General features: G+C 45.2%; 1 protein-coding gene across 1 annotated transcript in view; it reads left to right on the forward strand.

Moving 5' to 3' along the window:
- The first annotated feature begins 1,228 nt into the window (after positions 1 to 1,228).
- PLXND1 (plexin D1) overlaps positions 1,229 to 23,200 on the forward strand; it is a 130,218-nt gene continuing 108,246 nt past the window's right edge. The window contains exon 1 of the mRNA XM_030569990.1: positions 1,229 to 4,015. Coding sequence (XP_030425850.1) covers positions 2,711 to 4,015 — 1,305 coding nt within the window. The 5' untranslated portion in view covers positions 1,229 to 2,710. The remainder of the gene's footprint in view (positions 4,016 to 23,200) is intronic.

Below are 23,200 nucleotides of genomic sequence, written 5' to 3' on the forward strand. Positions count from 1 at the left end.
CAGGACTGACCCTTGGGGCACTCCACTTGAAACCGGCTGCCAACTAGATATGGAGCCATTGACCACTACCCGTTGAGCCCGACAATATAGCCAGCTTTCTATCCACCTTAAAGTCCATTCATCCAGCCCATACTTCTTTAACTTGCTGGCAAGAATACTGTGGGGGACCGTACCAAAAGCTTTGCTAAAGTCAAGGAATAACACATCCACTGCTTTCCCCTCATCCATAGACCCAGTTATCTCCTCATAGAAGGCAATTAGGTTAATCAGGCATGACTTGCTCTTGGTGAATCTGTGCTGACTGTTCCTGATCACTTTCCTCTCCTCTAAGTGCTTCAGAATTGATTCCTTGAGGACCCGCTCCATGATTTTTCCAGGGACTGAGATGAGGCTGACTGGCCTGTAGTTCCCCAGATGCTCCTTCTTCCTTTTTTTAAAGATGGGCACTACATTAGCCTTTTTCCAGTCATCCGGGACCTCCCCCATTCGCCATGAGTTTTCAACGATAATGGCCAATGGCTCTGCAATCACATCCGCTAACTCCTTTAGCACCTTCGGATGCAGCGCATCCGGCCCCATGGATTGTGCTCGTCCAGTTTTTCTAAATAGTCCCAAACCACTTCTTTCTCCAGAGAGGGCTGGTCACTTTCTCCCCATACTGTGCTGCCCAGTGCAGCAGTCTGTGAACTGATCTTGTTTGTGAAGACAGAGGTAAAAAAATCATTGAGTACATTAGCTTTTTCCACATCCTCTGTCACTAGGTTGCCTCCCTCATTCAATAAGGGGCCCACACTTTCCTTGACTTTCTTCTTGTTGCTAACATACCTGAAGAAACCCTTCTTGATACTCTTAACATCTCTTGCTAGCTGCAACTCCAAGTGTGATTTGGCCTTCCTGATTTCACTCCTGCATGCCTGAGCAATATTTTTATACTCCTCCCTGGTCATTTGTCCAATCTTCCACTTCTTGTAAGCTTCTTTTTTGTGTTTAAGATCAGCAAGGATTTCACTGTTAAGCCAAGCTGGTCGCCTGCCATATTTACTATTCTTTCTACACATCGGGATGGTTTTTTTCTGCAAACTCAATAAGGATTCTTTAAAATACAGCCAGCTCTCCTGGACTCCTTTCCCCCTCATGTTATTTTCCCAGAGGATCCTGCCCATCAGTTCCCTGAGAGAGTCAAAGTCTGCTTTTCTGAAGTCCAGGGTCCGTATTCTGCTGCTCTCCTTTCTTCCTTGTGTCAGGATCTTGAACTCAACCATCTCACAGTCACTGCCTCCCAGGTTCTGCATGGGCGTTATGTCAGTTTCACTATATTGGTTTAACTTCACACTCTAGCTAATAGTGGTTTAACTTTCCTGTGTAGAAAAGCCCCCTGAAGGAGAGGGAGAATCACCGACCTGCATAATTTACTGAGTGATGTCTCACTATGGTGCCCAGTCCAAATAAACCAAGCACAAGGTGCCTAATGGAGCTCAAAGAACATGCACAATCATAATTTGAACACCTGCACAATCTACTGGGAGCAGCAACTCACAGAAGCAGAGCTTATTTTGTGGGTGAAGGTGGAAGAGTACCACCCCAATCTGATCCCTGCTGAGCTCTCATTCCTAGGTCCTCTTGGATAGGATTCAAGAACATTATCATAGCAGTGTCAGGGAATCCTGTACTGGTGCTTCCTGGGCTATACTTGCTCTGGGAATAAACAGATTTCAGTCTCTGGGGATGTCAGCCTTTCTTGAGCACATTAAAAAAAGAGCAGCCCAATGCAAACACATCTCCATTGGAATAGATGGAACTAAAACAAGCAGTGCATGGCGCCAGTGACTGAAATACAGTGGCACTGGGAGAGATTCCCCCCCCCCACATACTTGGAATACTTGTCCACTTAATTTATTCCTGACCCCCAAACCCCAGACAGTCTGACCTCCTCTTCTTTGTTATCCTTTCTTGTACAACTCTCTTTATGGAGAGAGAAATACTTCAAGAGCAGTGAGAGTTAACCTATTCTGACTGTTGGGGGTGGGGGACAATGGATGGGAGGGGTTGGCTGAAATTAATGTTGTTTGGTTAGTGCTATTTTTACTTTTGGTTGCAGTCTTGCTTTATGTCCGGAGGAGAAAAGTTCTTATCTCGCCTCTCCCCTTTAGTCCCATATTCTGATTAGAAACATGAAAAAACCACAAACACAAGAGTTATTTGTTAGAAGAGGAGCTGCTATCAAGGAACAAGGGCTGCCTCTTTGTGTGGTTGGCTGGTGTAAGGCTTGCCTTCCAGCTTTTGGAAAATATCTTTAACTTAATCACATTCACATGACAAACCCTAAATTAAAAAAAAAAAGAAACCCGTGAGTAATGCAGAAAGGAGAGAAGCGAAAGAGAAGTCTGAGAGCAGCGGATCGCTTCACAGGCAGCGCGGAGCTGTCAGAGAGAGAGAGAGGGGAGGGTGCAGCCTTCGCAGAGACGAGATCGGGGGGCAGTTTAACCCCATCCGATCTCCGGGCTGGCGAGGAGAGAGGCAGGGAGAGGAAGGTCCAGTAACCAGGCCAGGGCTGCGGATCGCAACGAAAGCTCAGGACTTCCCTCCTGGCGTCACTCAGTGCTGAGGCGTGTTGGCTTCGCAGGAAGCAGGTTTTCCTCCCCTGGCTTTGCAAAGCCCCCTTTTCCGTGGAGCCTCATGCACTCTGCAGAGCAGCAGTCCAGGCGGCAGGATGGCTCCCTGGGAGAGAGGCGCTAAGGTGCTGGCCCCCCTCCTGCTGCTGCTCGCCCTCCTCGGCGGCCCCAGCGCCGGCCTGGAGGTGCAGCACAAGTTCCTCTCGCCCACCTTGACCAACAACTTCGCCCTGGATGGGCTGGGCAGCAAGATCTACCTGGCGGCTGTCAACAGGCTCTACCAGCTCTCCGGCCCCAACCTGACGCTGGAGGTGGAGGAGCAGGTGGGCCCGGTGCCGGATAACCCCCTGTGCCACGCGCCCCAGCTGCCCCAGGCCTCCTGCGAGCACCCCAAGGTGCTGACCAACAACTACAACAAGATCCTGCAGCCGGACCCGGAGCAGGGCATCGTGGTGGTGTGCGGCTCCATCTACCAGGGCTTCTGCCAGCTGCGCAGCATGGCCAACATCTCCGCCGTGGCCGTGAGCTTCCCGCCGGGCGGTGCCGGCGGCGGGGGGGAGCCGGTGACCGTCTTCCCCAGCATGCTCAACATCGCGGCCAACCACCCCAACGCCTCCACCGTGGGGCTGGTGCTGCGGCCCGCCGGGCCGGCGGGTGGCGGGCGGCCGGACACGCGGCTGCTGGTGGGGGCGACCTACACGGGCTTCGGCAGCCCCTTTTTCCCGCGCAACCAGAGCCTGGAGGACCATCGCTTCGAGAACACGCCCGAGATCGCCATCCGCGCCCTCAACGCCCGCGGCGACCTGGCCAAGCTCTTCACCTTCGACCTCAACCCCTCGGACGACAACATCTTCAAGATCAAGCAGGGGGCCAAGGCCCGCCACAAGCTCAGCTTCGTGCGGGCCTTCCTGCAGCCCGCCCCCCCGCCGCGGGGCCCCGGCGGCGCCGCCTACGCCTACCTGGCCCTCAACAGTGAGGCCAACGCCGGCGACAAGGAGAGCCACTCGCACAGCCTGCTGGCCCGCATCTGCCTGGCCGAGCCCGGCCGCAACGCCAGCGCCGGCGAGACCAAGAAGCTGACCGAGTCCTACATCCAGCTGGGGCTGCAGTGCGGGGCCGGCTTCACCCGCCTGGTCTCCGTCTTCCCGGCCACCGCCGCCCTGCAGCTGGGACCCCCGGCGGCGCCGCAGCCCCAGGAGCTGCTCTTCGGGGTCTTCGAGAGAGCCGCCCCGCCGGGGGCCCGCCAGCTCTCGGCGCTCTGCGCCTTCCGCTTCGCCGACATCGAGCGGAGTATCCGGCAGGCCAGGAACTCGTGCTTCGTGGAGCCGGACTCCGGGCTGGTGACCGTGCTGGACAGCGTGGTGCAGGGCACCGGGCCGGCCTGCGAGAAGAGGAACATCCAGGTAGGGGGCTGCGGCTCGGGAGGGGGGACCCCCTCCGGTCGGAGGTTGGCTCCCTTTAGTGGGGAACCCCTCTGCGAACGGAGAGAGGAACCTCCCTCCAAGAGTGATGCTGAAGATCGGTGGGGGGGATCTCCGGTGGGAAGGAGATGCCCCTCTAATGTTGTGGCTGGTAGGGGTGAGAATAGAGGGAGTCCAGGAGAGCAGAGTTCCAGCAGCAGGGGAACCACTGAGAAATGTTCCTAAGGTGCCCCAGATGATGATGCTGCAGCTCAGTTTTCTTGGATTGGGGACACAAGCTTCTGGAGCGAGAGAAACTGGAAGGTTCCCTTGCAGGGCTGCTGTGCAGGGAGCAGGTTTGCCCCTATGGAGGACCAGAGTGCAGAGTTGGGGACCTCCCACTGGGGAGAACCCTAACCCTGATAAAGTGCAGCTCAGGGGAGCACATTTTGAAGTGGAGGGCACAGTAACCACCTGTTGGGGGAGAAATGTCAAGTAATCCCTGTGATACTGCACTTCGGTGGAACCAAAGAAGTAGATTTTACATTAGAGAAACCACATGCTGGGAGAAACCTGGCTGTTTAGTAGGTGAGAGACTGTAAGGCAACCTAGAGCTCTGCAGGACTGGGCTCAGCACACCCCAGAAAGACTGTGTGGCGAGTCCCTTCTGATATCAAACACTACATGGAATGGAATGCTTGGCTGGGGCTGGACTCTCCATGGTCCCAAAGTTCTTACTCAGGCAAAACTCCATTAAAGTCAACGTAAGGACTTTAGGATTAGATCTCAAGTTTGGATTAATAATAACCTTGGACCTTCATAACTAGCCGAGTAAGCAATAACAATCCCCTAGGCTGAAGGGGTTGAGAATCTAAGGATCATGGAAGTTAGAGCTGGAAAAGATGTATTAATTCGTCTCTCAGGATTGTTCCTGTGAGTCTATTCTCCAGTGCTTTATCTGATCCAGTTTTAAACATCTCAAGTGATACGGTTTTCACACCACTGTGTATCTGACAGAAGCTTCCTTGGCATAAATGCCAATTAGAGATGGGATTCAGTCAGAAGCTTGGATTTGAGAAGCACTGGACTTTGGGATGGTGGTGGTTGGAATCAGAACCAAGAGCCAAATCTGAATGAAGGTCAAAATCAGTTGCAAAGCTCCACTAACTTCAGTGGTGCAGATCAGGCTGTTTCTTTAATGGTCTGTCCTAAACTGCAGCACCTGAAACCCCATCAGACTTTGGGTTTGTGTGGTGGGTGAGGAGAGGGTGTCAGCAGCCAAACCCAGATCTCTCTCCAAGGTTTGCAGTTGAATAAGCCAAAAATCTGCCTGGGACTGACGTGGGTGTCAGAATTTGTATGTGTATTCTGCACTTCCAGGACCATCTCTACTCAAATCCAACTCCTAGCCTTCTCTGATGAGTGATTCTGGTTTACTTATACTAGACAGTACTTAGGAGGTTGGGGAAAACATGCTGAGCACAGTAAGCTTTTTTTCACAAGGATTTATATTCATGCAGTACCCATGTATAAATTTAGGTCCATTGTGAAAGTCAATTGGATTCCTACTTGGTTTACTATGAAGTCAAACATGCAGTGGTTTTCACACACATATATAACCGCCCCCTCTTTTATCAAGGAGTGTCTTTATTCCCACGTCCCCTGTTCCCAGTGAACCAGTGGTGACTCACAGACTTTCTTTTTCTCTTTCCTTTTGGTTGTTGCTCTCTGTACAGATGTGGAGGGAAGGCAGTGTGTTCGGTTGTAACTGTTCTCTTCTCACGTCCCTCTGTGTATTCCTGCAGCAGGACAGTGCAATATGTGTACAGTGCATGGAGAGGGGACACAGGCTGCATTGTTTCATTGCATTTGGGGTGCAAGTTTGACATTGTCACAATTTGTTACCAAGTGGACATAAATGTTAATAGAGACAAGGTGGGAGGGTATCTTTTATTGGACCAACTTCTGATGAAAGAAGAGACAGGATTTTGAGCTTCACAGAGCTCTTCTTCGGGGCTGGAAATTAACATCTCTGTCCACTTTATTTTAAGTGGTTTCTCGCAACATGTGTTTACCCCATATGCTTAACAATCTGTCCCACCTTGTAGTTAGCTTTTTTACCTGTTCTAGTTCTGAAGGTGAGCTCTGTGAAGCTGGAAAGTGTGTCCCTCCCATCAACAAAAGTTGTTCCATTAAAAGATGTTACCTCACCTGCCGTGTCTCTCTCTCATCCTGGGACCAACATGGCAACAACAACACTGAAATATAAATTTTGGTGCCAGATAAAGATGCCTATATCCCCCTTTAGTAAAAGTCACAAACTATTAAACGATGGAGCTGCTTTAGCACTATATCTTTTTTTCTTCCTCTGGAAAAGAGGCACAACTCAGCTCCATCAAAGATTATAAAAACATCTGTTTGATTTCACAGGCAAGACAGAGCACTTGGGTTTGGGCTTCCGTGCTTTACAGTGGCAATGATAGAAAAGTTTCCTACAGTAACCAGTGTGTCTGGCAACGGCAGCCCCACACTATGTTAAAATAGGTAGCCTTAATGGAATAGTTCACAGATCAGCTTTAGGGAAGTTGAATTGTTTTCCTCTGTGGCAAAGTACTAGCTGCCAGACATCAGGAAATCTGGTAACCATTGTGGCTTTTACGTTAATGCCACAAAAAGACTCAGTGCATTAAATCGTGTGGGTCCAGTCCTGAGGCAGTCTCAGCTCCCAGTGAAGTCAGAGGGAGTTGAGGGCCTGAGTTTCAGAGTTGCTGAACACACCTCCACTTTCGATGATTTCGGCTGATGTGCTGGGTGCTCAGCATCCCTTAAGTCAGGCCCTCAGCACTTTGCAGGGGCACACCCGGAGTAATCACTGCAGGATTAGGCACTGTGGCTGAGATTCTCCAAGTGTACTAGGGAATTAGGTGCCCAACTTCCATTGAAACTCAGTGTCAACAAGGCACCTAACTTCCTCAGCCTCCTTTGAAAATACCAGCCTGTGTGAACAGTATAGGTTTTTCTAACTTACAGTCACTTGGGGGCAACAATTAACAACAATGAATAAGCCATCATTTATCAGCACTTAAAATATCTAGTCTTTTTCTTCTCTAAAGCACTTTATAGATATTAATGCCTCCTCTCGATGGTCTGTGAGGCAATTGTGTAAGTATATGTATTGCTATTCATAGCGTGGGGGAACTGAAGCAGAGATGATGAGACTTGCCCTAGTCTGCAGATGGAGTCAGTGTCAGAGCAAGGATGAAAACTAGGGTTTATAGTGTAAAGCAAGTGACTTCTCTGTAGGGACTGACAAGATCAATCCTTTCTTTTTTTTTTTTTGGTAATTACTTTTTGTATTGATTCAATGATTGCAGAAATGAATGCTGTATTCAGGATCTTATCTATACGCAGTGATGACTAGGAAGATTGTCATTTCTATAATGAAAGCATATTAAGAATGGGTGTGTCATTAGAAGTGTTGTTAAACAGTGATGTATGTGGCACTGAGGGGTGGATGCCACAAAGTTCTGAGTCTCCTCTGCTTCCATTGAAGTCAGTGGGAGTTGAATGGACTCAGCACCTTACAGGATCAAACTCTTAGAAAATGTATATTTACACAAGGGGAGCAGTGTAAGTTAGTGATTATTATAGCATAGGGTTGGGAGTCAGGAGAACCGGCTTCTAATCCTGACTCTGACTTTCTGTATATCCTTGAGCAAGTCGCTTCCCTGTGCCTCAGTAAATTGATCTATAAAATGATCTTCCTGTCGTTACTGAGCCTACCTCATTGGGTATTAAGGATTATGGTTGTGAAGGTGCTTTGTGTTCCGTGCATGGAAGGTTCAGCAATACATAAATGCAACATACTATTAACATTTCTTCCTGCTTAATATTTGTTCATTTCCCATTCACTTGAAGTGCGAATCTCTAGAAACCTAGAAACGTTGATCTAGTCAGCTGGAAGCCTTCTTACCTGCCATTTAGTTGGAAGACGAGCTTTTCAATTCCCCCTCTTTTTCTTAATCATTAGAATTGCCAACAAGTTAACAAGCTGCTTTTATTTCCAACTCCCAGAGCAACTGTATCAAGATGAGGATTGTAATATAATGTTTCTTTGCACTGAAAAAAAATCTAACACCAATTTCCACTTTCGAGACAATGAAATATTCTAATACATTTTACGTCCCCGCCCTGGGAACACAGCAGGAAAATATATTACAGCAGCAGCTGGCATGGTGTTTTAGCTAAGAGTCTATCCATGTTTCTATTATAAGCTCCACTTTTCAGCAGTTAGTGGGTTCCCAGGTTTTGTTGGTGTTTTTTCCCCCCCACATATAACTCAAATGAGTTAAAGTATTTTTTTTTTAAAAGTGGTTTTGTAGATTAGGCTGTTGGTTTTTTTTAAAAACGAGTTTGAAAAAATATGAAATGACTGGCTGATTCATTACAAACACAGGTTAGGCTAAAGAGATTCTATATTACAGAACATGTAATGAGTAGCGTTATGGGGGCTGTTGTTTGGAAAGAAATCAAGGAACTCATCCTGCAACCCTTACTCATATGACTAATCCTTTTGAAGTCAGTGGGACTCATGGAGGTAAAGACTGCTTGTGTGTGAAGTGGATTGCATGATCAGGCCCTTAGTCTGTACATTCTTTTGGGGCAGGGACTGTGCTTGTCTGTAAAGCACCATGCACACCTATAGTGCTGTAGAAATAATAATGAATAAATAATATATGTTTGGGGAACAGATGTATTGCCCAGAGAGAAAAATAGACAGGTCCAGTGTGGGTAGGTGTTGCATATGCTTCCTCGACAGAGTACCTCAAATCTTAATAGCAGATCTTTGGTTATTTGTTATTAATATGTTATTTATGTTTTCAGTGTGTGCTCCCTGCTGTACAATGTGTTGAGGCCTTTATTTAGCACAGTGCTTTTCTTTAAGCCCCTGAATAGTTCCATTGACTTATTAAGCACAAGTTTAAGTGCTCTGCTGAATTGGGGTCTAAATGGCCAGACAAAATGCCTATGCAGATTCTCTAGATAAGCAGAGGAAGATTAACAGAGTTTTGCTATTATGTGTTTTGTTAATGAAAGGTTCTGTAAAAGCACTTATGAAAGAGGTGGGTTAAGACTGGTAGGTTTAGTGGAAAATATGTGTGTTAAGGAGGGATTTTGGAACAGAGAGAAAGTGGTTATTTTTTGCACCAAAGGCTAGTGGTGAAGTTCCAGGTTTGCCTCTCCTGAGCAGAGATTACCTGTCTATAACAACATGTCTCAGACTGCCCCCTGTGAAGTGCTAGAATGGGACCACCAATGTATTTTCATCACATGTAACCTCAACAGGATTTGAATCCATGTCTCCAAAGATGATGATGATGATGAATATATGTGCTCTCTTGAATGGGTACCTTCCAGGGTGGGGTGCTGTCAGAGCTTAGTACACACAGTTAAGTGTAAATGGGTCTATTGCTATATGGGATCAGATTCTGATCTCAGATACGCTGGTGTTAGACCTGAGAAACCCCAGTGGATTTACTCCATATTTACACCATTGTAACAGGTCAGATTCTGGACTCTCAAGTTTGATGCACCCTTAAACCTCATGCCATATGCCTGGTATGCCTTTTAATATCCTTTTTGAAAGATAATTAATTAAGGACCCAATCCTCCACTGTGCAGAGTACTTGTAATTTCACATGGATTTGAGTTGAGGGCACTCAGTAATTCCCAGGAGATGCTCTGCACCTTGGATGATCAAACCCAAAAAAGGAAATTAATGCCATGATATTCTGTTGTGGTGTGGCCAAGTGACACCACACAAGGGTCAGGTTGGCCTTAAAGCTGGTTTAATTGGCCTGCTGAGAATTGCCCTAGTACAGTGGTTCTCAAACTTTTGTACTGGTGACCCCTTTCACATAGCAGGCCGCTGAGTGTGACCCCTCCTTATAAATTAAAAACACATTTTTATGTATTTAACACCATTCTAAATGCTGGAGGCAAAGCAGGGTTTGGGGTGGAGGCTTTCAGCTCGTGACCCCTCCCCCATGTAATAGCCTCATGACCTCCTGAGGGGTCCCAACCTCTAGTTTGAGAACCGCTGCCCTAGTACAAGGGGAATCATCCAGAAGGGTACAGCCAATGTATGAGCTCTTATGTCACTCTCTATCTGTGATCCTGTCATAGCAGGGGGAAGGACATATGGCTGGGATACCTGTGTCCCACATTCACTCCTGGTTTTGTTTCAAGCCCAAGGGGCTGGAAGGAGGACTACTAGGCGGTCTGGCAGCACTCCCTGGATTGAAGTGGTTTCCATCATATATAGGTGTAACCCTTCTGCCCCTCTGAGTTGGCAGCAACAAGGGCCGGGTTCAGTATCCAGGGGTTCCGTTTCAGTAACACAATGCATTACCGGCTCGAGCCCCCACCCAGTGACCTGGGACACTCACATACCACACCCCCCTGGGTGCCTCTAGGAGGCAATACTTCCCCTCTCGCAAGCACGGAGTCTGAGTGTAGCAAAATCTTTTTAATAAAGGAAGGAATTAATGCGGCATCCCATTGGAGAAACACCACAAACAGGGTTATAACACAAACCATAAACAAAATCCCACCTCCAAGTACTTTTGGCACTGTCCTTTTTCCCCTTAGGGTTTTAAGTCCAATCACCCCAAAGTCCAACAACCCAAAAGTCTCTGGTCAATGCCACCCCAGAGTTCGAGAGTTCATCTGTAGAGGTCCCTCCCCCCAGCCTGGATAGAAAGGGGCACCTTACGTGGTCCAGGGCCAACTGCCCTGCCTCTCCGTGGGTTCTGCTTCCGCCTTCTCCACGAACTGCTCCGCTTCACCAGCCGCTCCACGCTGCTCCTCCAGCCGTCCTCAGAAACTGCTCCGCTCCACCAGCTGCTCTGCTCCATGAGCTGCTCCGGTTCTCTCTGCAAACTGCTCGGCTCCGCTCGCTCTGTGGGCCGCTCCACCTGTCCCACAGCTACTCTGCTCTGTCAGCCACTCTGCTGCCACCAGCTGTCCCATGATCCGCTCCAGCCGTCCCCACAAACTGCTCCACTCCACTCCACCAGCAGCTCTGTTCCACAGTACAGCTTTGGGCTCCCCACTAGTTAGCACCGTACTCAGTGCTCTCAGCTCAGTGATTTTAGCTTTTAGTGATTTTCAGCTCTTAGTGATTCCAGCTCATAGTAGGGGAGCCCCAGTGCTAGTGCACCATTAGCCCAAAGTGATTTCAGCTCACCAACCTGTATTTAAATTCTTGAGGGAATAAAAAAAATCAACTCTGACATTCCACAGTGGAGAGAGGACGAGGTGCAACTGGTGCTTCTGGCTCCACAAGGAGACTGCACCACCAGGCACAAATACCTGTCCCCAACCTCTCTCAATTCTCTGGGTTTTGGAACCCATGTCCCATGTCTAGCCAGTACCACCCAACTGAGGGTGAGCAATTTGTCACCAAGCAATCCCACATCTTGGGAGTCTGGGATAGGGTGGGCGTGCCTATGCAAATACACTCTCTGAACCTCTTTCCACCAGATGTCCGTGTAGGGCTTATCCTGACTCTGCTTACATAGGGTTTACAGTTTGGTTCAATGGCTCTCAGCACCCCCACTATAAAAATTGTTGTAATGCCACCGTTCAAGCCCCTGGGGGCTGTTTGCAGCAAAAGGAAATAGAGCAGTCTGGAGGCTGCTCTAATTCAGTCCTCATCACAGCAGGAGCAGGATTAGGGGAGTGCAGATGTGAACATTAAGCCATCTTTGTGCACCCACTTGTATTCAGCATGCTGCAGTCATCACTAAGGATCTGTCCCTAAACCATGAGGAGAAATAAATGTTAAAATAAAATTAAATATCTAATGCACATACAGAACAGGGGAATGGGGATTGAAACACCAATCTAAACCCAATTCTGTTGTGGGGACCTCAGGGATTTCTGATTTACTGTATTTTACATGCTGAAATACTTAGGCATAGTGGCATGAGATAATAATGGAGTTTCAGCATTAACTCTGAATTTTCTGGCTCTTGTGGCTTTATGTCAGACTCTGCATGTTAGCTGAACAGTATATTTTGTGGTTTAATGATCAGATAGCCATCAATGAGTTTTATGATAATGAGTTGTTAAATAAAATGTACTGCTTGGGTGAATTGTATAAACCATTTCACTATGTGTATATGTGGGTTTAGAAATGTTGTCTAAAACCAGTAAGAAAATGTTCCAAAACTAAAACTTGTATCCACATGGGAGTATGACAAAGCATCTACTTACTGACCAAACATACTGTAGCGTCTCAGTAGGACTGGGTTTTAAAGGAAGTTTGTTACTTTAAAGTACTAGTTTATACTAATTCAGAAACTCCAAACATGAAAATAAATCTCCTCTATCCTTACATCTATTCAAACAAATCCAGAGGACTAGCCACAAAAAGGAAACTTCAAATTTACACTTAATTTATACATTAAAAATAAAGCAAGTTCCTGTAATACATTTTAGTTTTATATAATCTGATGCTTTTGGAGGTTGCTAGCACTATCTGAAGCTGCAAAATATGGCAGTGTTCCAAAACTGCAGGATGTCATTATATCACATTAATCTTTTTTTCTTACTTTGATTATGAATATGGTTTTACAGAGAAAATAAAAGTCAGTGGAGCTCTGTACTTGTGTAGATCTGATTGTAAGATCAGGACTTAGCTGTCCAGATCAAAGCCCTGGCTCCAACCTGCATTGTTCTTTGGAGAAGTTCAGACTTGAATCCAGATCTGGATGCAATGTCCTAGACCCATCTCTAGTAAACAATTGGTAACAGTGGGCAGTTAGAGTAAAACACATCTATGCAATGATGAAAAACCTGTTAACAAGCTATGTGAAATTCACTGATCTTATCTAAAAGGGGTTCATGTTGCTTGGGTTCTTTCCAGCTGGTCTCAAACCACCCAAGAATGCCTCTTGTGCCCACACCTGCTTCAAGTTTCAAGTCCAAATGAACCCCAGATTGCAATGGGAAATTCAGTCTAAGTCAGTGAGGTTCACCTGGCTTCACACCAAAACCAGAAGTTTTGCCTGATTAAGAGCTTGTCAACATGGTGGATTCACAGGGTAGTTAGCACAAAATAGCTAGGGTTTAAATTTAAAGCTATTCTGCACTAACTCCCCATGCGGACACTCTTATTCTGCATTAAGAGTGCCTTTTTGTGGATTAGGTTAATCCACTTCCAGCTCTCTTAGGGACTTTTTAAAATCCTACTAGGCATCAGTCCAGGTCTTTAGGTGCCTAAACACCTATGCTGTTCTGGCCCAATAGCTTGTTGGAAAGGGTTATCAGAGACGTTAAAGCATAAAGCCTTGGCTGAGGTAATTTAATGACAACATTGAACAAGCAAGCACAAGAGAGACATGAAAACAGTTAATTAAAAATACCTGAAACCCATCACACTTACCTACTGGTACATGCTCCCAGGTAATAGTATAGTCAATAGTATTGATAGCATGTGGCTACAAGTAATGGTTCAAACCTTTAGAATGGCACACCTGGATAATTTGCTCACAGTTCTTCCAGCTGCATGCACAGCTGCACTAATTGTGTGCACAAATGAGCAGTCCGACATGTCATTTGTGCATGCAGTTACTGCATTAAGGATAGTATCAAACAATAGTAAAAGTTCTTGACACTGAGAAAAGAAAATGTTCAGCAGAAAAGAGCACGTGGCTAATGCCTGTATACTTTATTCCCTATGGGTCTTTGAAATGGTTTTTGTAGAAGGGGGTGGAAGAACAGTAATTAACATGTTGCATTTCTGTAGCTCTGTCCACCCATAAATCAAGGTGCAATTAACAAACATTCACAAATTAAGTCTCACAGCACCCACCTGAGTGGGTAAGAATTAATACCCTCATTTTACAGATGGGGAATCTGAGGCTCTGAAAGGCAAAGTGACTTGCCCATTGTCACAAAGTGAGTGAGTTGCAGAGTCAGGAATAGAACCCAAGAATCCTTACCGCTCAGTCATTTGTTCTACCACTAGACAATGCCTGTATAGCAATCACACTATAAATAATCCAGGATGCTGAGCAAAGTGTCAGGAGGGGAAGTTAGCCATGAAGTTAGCAGTAGAGTTGCTAATTTGCAAGTGTCGTCTGCTTTGCTGTTCCTCCCCATTTCTAGGTTGGTAATGATTGCAGCTCCCTGTTTTCATTACAAGTTGGGAAGTAACAGCTTAGAGCAAGTGGAGGAGGCAGCACACTGGCTGAAATGATCCCTCACTAAGGGAGGCCCTAGAATTTATTGACATTTTTCAGCAGAAAGAACAGTATTAATATCCAGCAGCTGTATAACAGTTCTGCTGGCAGCCCCCATTCTGACAGGGTGAGGTTGAGCAGAATCTCTGGGGCGCCTGCTTTAGAAGAGGCTGATCTCAGGCTGAATCTAGATGAGGCTGTTTTAGATGTGACAAGCTGATCAGAAAGGCTGATAGCGCTATTCCTGATAATCGTGTCTCATTACTCTTGTTCTGTCCATAATAATGCTCAGTTGGGGGAATATGCCATCATTTCTCACGCAAATCTCTGTCTACAATGGAGCCCAGAGGCACAGAGCACTGTAGGAGCTATGAGTAATCAGGCCACCTTTTCTTGAAACACAGTGGGCCAGCAATGGCCACAAGTTCAATGATAGTCGTGAGTGGTTTGAACAGGAATGAAGCTGCCATTTCCAGCTTTCTTTCCTGCCTCCCAACATTTTTATAATGTACAGCTTTTCAGGAGAAGGGGAAATAGAGTAATTACACACAGACATAGTCCCCGAAGCTTTACCCATGTAGTGAGGCAAATTCACACCTGCTGGATCTCCACTGCATTTAATGGAGATGCATGAGGCTGGCCCAGGATGTCTATCATGGCACCTATGCTCCCCTCACATGTTAAAAAAAACAACCACCACCTCTCCATGGCTGCTGCAGATCTGGTGTTTGAGAATAACTCATTCTGGATCATGGAGTTTTCAGCAGTGCAACAGGGACTGGGGCTGTGGCAAGGGATAAAGATGGAAAACAGGGATGCCCATGAAAACCTGTGCCAAACCCCACTGATACCTGGTGAACTGCACAGAGGGCCTCTCCCTCCATGCTCCTCTTAGCCCCACTCTGAGCAATGGTATTAGTGGCAGTGCTGTCACTGGGCCCTAAGCTTTGGCTGTGCTCTTTGACCCATCTGATCAGGGTTACAGAGTGTGGAAGGGCTGTTAACCTTCCTCTCTCTTACATGGATATTGGTTCACATAGAGGGAGAAACATGCTCCACAAAACAGCCGTTCCCTGAGTCCTCCCTGGGTCTCTGCCTCCTTGTATTTCAGTGGGGTGCTTTAGGCATATAGAGCTTCTCTGGGGAACAAGGGCAGAGTTATGGAACAGATGGGGAATAGTCTGCACATTCTTACATCTTTTCTATATCCAGGTGTCTTTTGCAGTATTGTTCCTCTGTGCACTACACAGTGAAGGGGATTATAGGGTCCATGTGATTTATTATTAGTCACACATGTTATTCCAATAGCTACTTAATATACTTCCAGAAACTTAGACCATGCACTGATAAACACATCAAGACTCTCCATGAGCTGAAAGGGTACTGTATTTTAGAGGTGGGCCAAGGAAGCATGATCAGATCAGATTTAGTCTACAAATCCAGGTTCAGATTTAAGCCCCAGCAAGTCTTGAATTACATGCCACCAAAATCTCACCAGCTATTGTTATGGCAGTGTGGGCCAAAGTGCAGAACAGTTGCTCTTGAAAGGTGGAAATCATGCACTATGAGTCCAGTTGTTCGATCGAAACTGCAAGTCACTCTTATGCAGTATGTTAACAAGATCTGCACTGAAATAATTGCTCTCTGTTAAAACTCTCTTTGCTGTTAAGTTTGAAAGTTTTGGGGAGAATCTGAAAGTTAACGTTACCTCCTATGCACCTCATGATGCTAATTTGTTTTTATTTTAATTGTGGTTTGGTACCACTACAACAACATCCAGTGGATTTCAGTATATTTACTAGATCTTTCCAGACACTCTTGGAAACATCTGTTTTCACAAAACTTAGAGACGGCAGGACAATGTGTGTACTGAGAAAGTAGAGAAATAAAGGACTTTACATCATCATGACTTGGTAAAATAGATCTCCAACTGCTGAATCCAGTGAAGTCAGTGTTTTTTCCTTGATTTGGATTTATATAACTACAGAGCTAATCAGCCTTGTTACTCCTGACAGTCTGGAGAATGTCATTTGTCTTGTACAGATGCCTTCTGTAAGAGAGAAAAGAAGAGTAATGTAGTGGATTGAGGGCAGGCCTGGTAGCTATGTATTCTTGAGTTCTAATCCTGGTGGCTTTTCTTATTCATTGTGGCCCTAGTTAAGCCATTTAATCTCTCTGTCTCAGTTTTCTCAATATTTAACATGCGGTTAATATCACTTACCTTAGAGGTGTGTTAAGATAGAGGTGTTAGAACTGAGTCAATGGGAGTTGCCCCAAAGTAAGTTAAGCAGGGTTTGGCCCTTAAAGTGCAGGGTTTGACCTTTTGAGCGCATTCAGTTATACTCTACCAAGTGACTTTATAGAAGAGGCATAATCGGATTTCATGTTTCTTGTCTCAGTGATTTACATATCAAGTGTGTGCGCAACTGTATGATGGGGTAACTTGTGATGATATGGGACAGGGCTCAACAGGGCTCACTTCCAGTTTGTGTCTTATGTTCCTAAAAGCACATGCTTCAAAGTTTCAGCCAGCCACCTGGAGTGGTCAGGAAGAGAGTGCCCCTCCCCGAGTGTATTCTGTTTTTTGTTATTGTGGGATGGCCATGGCTGAAGATGGGATGTTGGAGAAGGACGGCTAGAGCTCTGAGGTGGCACTGAGTAGTTTCTGTCTCAGATGCTTGGCTGGTTCTTGCTCACATAGTCAAGGTCTAACTGATTGTCATATGTTGGGTTGGGAAGGAATTTTCCCCCAGGATGGATTAGTAATGACCTTGGTATGGGAGTTGCCTTTCTCTGTTGCATGTGAGTGTGGTTCGCTTGCCAGGATTATCTGGGTATATCACACTTAATCATTTCCCTGCCATTGTGGGGGCCTCAGTTGTGAGGGCCTTGGGCACTAGTACACCTTGGTCCCTCCTATTCTCTGCCAGTAGCAGTCTAGTCTCCTGTTAGCTGTAATACTTTGGTTGAATTTCGTTTGTTGGGTTTAGTGTGTGGGTGTGGGGTGCTGTTTGTGATCTATATACAGGAGGTCAGGCTAGATGATCTGGTGGTCTCTTCTGACCTTAAACTCTGTGACTCAGCAAGTAAAAAAATTGTAGGGATAAAGTGAGAAAGGTCAAAAGCCATGTAGAGTTGGACCTTGCAAAGGGAATTAAAATAGTAAAAGATTCTATAGCCATATAAATAAGAAGAAGACAAAGAAAGAAGAAGTGGGACCACTAAACACTGAGGATGGAGTGGAGGTTAAGGATAATCTAGGCATGGCCCAATATCTAAACAAATACTTTGCCTCAGTCTTTAATGAGGCTAATGAGGAGCTTAGGGATAATGGTAGGATGACAAATGGTAATGAGGATATGGAGGTAGATATTACCACATCCGAGGTAAAAGCTAAACTCGAACAGATTAATGGGATGAAATCGGAGGGCCCAGATAATCTTCATACAAGAATATTAAGGGAACTGGCACATGAAATTGCAAACCCATTAGCAAGAATTTTTAATGAATCAGTAAACTCAGGGGTTGTTCCATACGACTGGAGAATTGCTAACATAGTTCCAATTTTTAAGAAAGGGAAAAAAAGTGATCTGCGTAACTATAGGCCTGTTAGTTTAACATCTGTAGTATGCAAGGTCTTAGAAAATTTTTTGAAGGAGAAAAGGACATTGAGGTCAATGGTAATTGGGACAAAATACAATGTGGTTTTACAAAAGGTAGATCGTGCCAAACCAACCTGATCTCCTTCTTTGAGAAGGTAACAGAGTTTTTAGACAAAGGAAACACAGTGGATCTAATTTACCTCGATTTCAGTAAGGCATTTGATACGGTTCCACATGGGGAATTATCAGTTAAACTGAAAAAGATGGGGATCAATATGACAATTGAGAGGTGGATAAGGAACTGGTTAAAGAGGAGACTACAATGGGTCATACTGAAAGGTGAACTGTCAGGCTGGAAGGAGGTTACTAGTGGAGTTCCTCAGGGATCGGTTTTGGGTTTTGGGAAAAGTACATGGTCATGCATTTAGGGATTAATAACAAGAATTTTGGTTATAAATTGAGGACACATCAGTTGGAAGTAACAGAGGAGGAGAAGGACCTTGGAGTATTGGTTGATCACAGGATGACTATGAGCTGCCAATGTGATATGGCTGTTAAAAAAGCTAATGCGGTTTTAGGATGCATTAGGCAGGGTATTTCCAGCAAAGATAAGGAGGTGTTAGTGCCATTATACAAGGCACTGGTGAGACCTCATCTGGAATACTGTGTGCAGTTCTGGTCTCCTATGTTTAAGGATCAATTCAAACTGAGAAGGGCTACTAGGATGATCCGAGGAATGCAAAACCTGTCTTGAAGACTGAAAGAGCTTGGCTTGTTTAGCCTAACCAAAAGAAGGCTGAGGGGAGATATGATTGCTCTTTATAAATATATCAGAGGAATAAATATCAGGGAGAGAGAGGAATTACTTAAGCTTAGTGCCAATGTGGACACAAGAACAAATGGATATAAACTGGACACTAGGAAGTTTAGACTTGAAATTAAATGAAGGTTTCTAACCATTAAAGGAATGAAGTTCTGGAACAGTCTTCCGAGTGGAGTAGTGAGGGCAAAAGACATATCTGGCTTCAAGACTAAGCTTGATAAGTTTATGGAGGGGGTGGCATGATGGGATAGCCTAATTTTGACAATTAATTGATCTTTGATGATTAGCAGGTAAATAGTCCCGATGATCTGTGATGGGATGTTAGATGGGGGTGGGATCTGAGTTGCAACAGAGAATTCTTTCCTGGATGCTGGCTAGTGAGTCTTGCCCACATGCTCAGGGTTTAACTGATTGCCATATTTGGGGTCGGGAAGGAATTTTCCTCCAGGGAAGATTGGCAGAGGCCCTGGAGGTTTTTCGCCTTCCTCTGGAGCATGGGGCACAGTTCACTTGCTGGAGAATTCTCTGCACCTTGAGGTCTTTAAACCATTATTTGAGGTCTTCAGTAACTCAGACATAGGTTAGGGGTTTGTTACAGGAGTGGGTGGATGAGATTCTGTGGCCTACATTGTGCAGGAGGTCAGACTAGATGGCCATAATGGTCCCTTCTGACCTTAAGTCTATGAATCTATGAATTTTTTCCCCTATCAGACCTGACAACTCCCCTGGGATCTGAAAGTAAAGCTGAGTGGTTTCCTTCTTGGACATCAACACCCGTAGTAAAAGTTCTTCACAGCTAACTATGTCCTCAGTGACACTTGTGCAGTACAGTTGTCTTTAATTGGTTTGCACCGGGGGAACTATTGGAATTCAATAAAGAAAAAGGACTAGAATGCTCGTTCTCCATAACTTTGTTGTTCTACAGGGCTGATAAGTAAAATGCCTCTTTGTTACTAGACTAAGCAGATTTGACTAAGCATGTGCAAAGAATGGCTCTGTTAAGTAAGAAGGTGCTATTTGTTAATGGCCATTTTTTAGAGCAGACCCACACTGAAATGCCTCCAAAGCACTTTGAAGATGTGAAGTGCAAAGTATTACTAGTAGTGTATAAAGAAAATAACCTCTGAAGATTGAGGAGCCAAATTTATTGTCAATCCACAATTCCTGCCTCTGGGAAGGAGTTAGAATATTTTGAAATCTGTTGCCAAAGCCAAAGCTAAACATAAATGAGAAACACAGCTTGAGTGGTGCAGGAGGGACTCTCCTGAGGAAATAGCAGCTAACAAAATATAGTCTGAACAGATCAGACGTCTTATTCAAAACAATTTTAAGAAGGACATTTTAGTATAGCTTTCAAAACTAGTGTGAATACCCTTGGAATGAGGCACTCTTGGACTGATATATTCTCTGCTTCCAGGAGAACACAGGCAGAAGAACAGCATTTCCAAGAGGGGTGATTTTTAAAGGACATACAGGACCTCATTGCTTAAATATACACTATTTTGGCTAGGATGGTCCCTTTGGAGCCTGTTATTCTTTAGTCCTTCATTTTGCCCATTCTTCAGGGATTTGATTGTATAATCTAGGCGTATTAAATTTAACACAGGATGAAGACTAACATAATAAGCTTGACCACTCTTCCTAGCAGCATGAAGGATGTGGAGTTTCTGTAAAGGGCAGGCATTTTAAAAATTTTTTCCAGCATTAATAACTTCGCTACTTCATTACATATAGATGACGTCCATTCCCCCAGCTCCTTTGCAACATAAAACACCTGCCCTGACAACACCCTTGGACCTTAGCAGTACTCAGAGAGGGGGGAACTCGTGTAATGTTGCAGTTGCAGTCCACGTTTGAGTGGGGGAGTAGGGGGGCATATGAGTTTCATGGTAACTCGGGGAGAGAGCTGTGCAGAACAGGTCCCATAATTCTCTCAAATTAACATTCACCTCTCTTTACGTTTGGTCTTTGGATCATGTTTTTCTCCTTCAAGGGAAATAATGAAAGACCTTTCTTTTAAAGAAACAGAAATTCAGATAAATGGTGGTCATGTGTTAACACAGAGCTTCTGTGCTAGCGCCATACTCAGGCCTGCTTTGAACACTCTCTTTTGAAATTCAGGCACCTACAGTGTCAGAGCTTGTCGCTGGCTTTTAACCACATGACTCCCCTTAACTTTAAGAGGAGTTGCTTTGCTAAAATCCTCCAGAACCAGTGGAAGTATCTGGGTTAGCGTGCATCCCTGTTAAGATAACTCTAGAGTCACCTATAAAGTGTTTGAGACTTGTGCGATTGATGGGTATTTGGGATTCTAACCAATTCCCATGAGAAAAGGTGGAGGAGACTGTCTTGCATTAGAGAAATAATGTAAGGTTGGTGGTGTGAAAGGCTTTGTTCTTCCTTCTCAGGCATCAGTAGGCCTCCTCATGCCTTTATGTTTTAAATACAAAACGCCTTTAATAGAAAGGCCTCCTGGTTGGTGGATTTCTGCAACCTTGGTACTTTATTCATTTAAGCTATTGCAGTTTGGGTTATTCCTGTGCCCTAACCCTACTGCGCCAGCTCTTGGACATTTTGGGTGGTTTTCATATAATCGTTGCACTTGTTTCCGTTGTCTCACTGCACTCTCCAGTTCAACTCATGTACTATAACATCTTGAACAAGATTGATGGGATCTGCCATTTTCCACTGTGACACCCAAGAGTTTACGGACATTTTCTGTCCCAGCTTTGGGTTCCTTCCTAGATGAAATCAGTATTTTGGACAGTAGGAGATAAAATCATTCCCTGTTTTAGAACAGTCAATAGACAGTATCTAGAGGTCTCTACGCACTGAAAACTTCTGGCCTCATGTGATCAAGCATTCTCCTGGTTCTCCAGTGTTAGTCTGAGTGCCAAATCCAGACACTTAGGGTATGTCTGTCTACACAGCAAAGAAAAACCCCCAGCTCAGGCTTGCAGAGCTGGGGTAGTGGGGCTGTTTCATTGCTGGGTACACTTCTGGGCTTGGGTTGGAGCCCGTGCTTTGGGACCCTCCCACCCCGCAGGGTCTCAGAGCCCAGGCTCCAGCCCAAGCCCAAGCCCAAGCCCAGAAATTTACACAGCAGTGAAACAGCTCTGCAGACCAAGTCTGCTGGCATGGACCAGCCATGCATTTTTCTTTGCTGTGTAGACATATCCTAAGGGTGGATGCTGCTGTTACTGAAGTCAACAAAGTTGCAGCTGCTTAATCTGGTGTGAAATTGGCTATGAGAGATATTTAGAGATTGCCTTTGATTTTTCTCTACGTAGAAATCTTGCTTCCAGGATATCTTGTTGGTTTAGGGGCGTGGATGGGCTCTGGTCATGAGTGCAGGTTCTGGCCCTGAATCCTAGTTCAAGGCATGGCAATTTGTCTAAGGTACGTATCTGGCCTCCATTGCCATAGTGTCCGAGCACCTCCCAGTCTTTAAAGTATTTACCATTATAACACCCTAGTGAGGTAAGGGAGTGCCATTATCCCCATTTTATGAATGGTAAACAGAGGCACAGAGAGGCTAAGTGACTTGCCCAGAGTCACAAAGGAAGTGTGTGGTAGAGTAGGGAATTGAACCCAGGTCTCCTGAATCCCAGCTAACCAGTGGACCATCTTTCCTCACTTGGTGAGGCAATTTAAATATCATTTTCACCCAGTGCATTCCCTGATTACTTTGGGGGCACTCTCATGGTTTGCTATGAGTGCTGAGCAATAAAGACAGCCTATTAGTTTTGGCAACTTTATTAATTATTCTTCAAACAAACAGTTCTTAAGCATTGTTTCTTTTGTCAGCAAATACTGAAAGTCTATAAATGGCAAAACTACCCCCTAGATGTGGGTATTCCAGAGCTGATCACAGAAGGCCTTCTGCAATCTTGCCTCTTTTATTGTCCAAAGAGTCATCATTCACTACTAAAATACTTTGATTGGAAAAAATAATTGCTGGTGACTTATTCAACTCTAGAATGTTTTGCATCCCTCTACAAATACCTAACTGAGATTGCTGCTGCTCACTCTAAACTTTGCTCTCTGTTTGCTCGGCTTACATCTAAGGTCCATATCCTGAAATCCTCCCTCAGTTTTAGTCAGGCAACCTCCCATCGAAACCATTAAGAAAGAACTTCAGAGTTTAGCCTAAAATGAATGTGAGTCAAAAGAGGGAAAGAAGGTTTTATCAGTGGAGAAGAAGCTCTCAAGAAAAAGAAAACTGAAGAGAGAGGAGAAAGAAAGAAATCCTAAGCTTGAGAAGCTCTATGGAAGCTGAAGGGTCCGTTTTCAGTATCAGGATTACATGAGTCCGTTATGGCAGATGGAAAGGGTTGGTGAACCGATGTAGTGGTTATTCTTCCCTTTCAACTGATGCTTCTATTCTGCTTGATGTCACTGGTTTTGGTACAGTGAATGCTCATTTGTAAACAAAATGATGAGTCATCAGGGTCTGACAGAGGAAATCTGTTAATGATTTTTCATTAGCAATTACATCCATTCAGTGAGCCTT

This window comes from Gopherus evgoodei, chromosome 7 (genome assembly GCF_007399415.2).
Source record: "Gopherus evgoodei ecotype Sinaloan lineage chromosome 7, rGopEvg1_v1.p, whole genome shotgun sequence".
Taxonomy (NCBI): domain Eukaryota; kingdom Metazoa; phylum Chordata; order Testudines; family Testudinidae; genus Gopherus; species Gopherus evgoodei.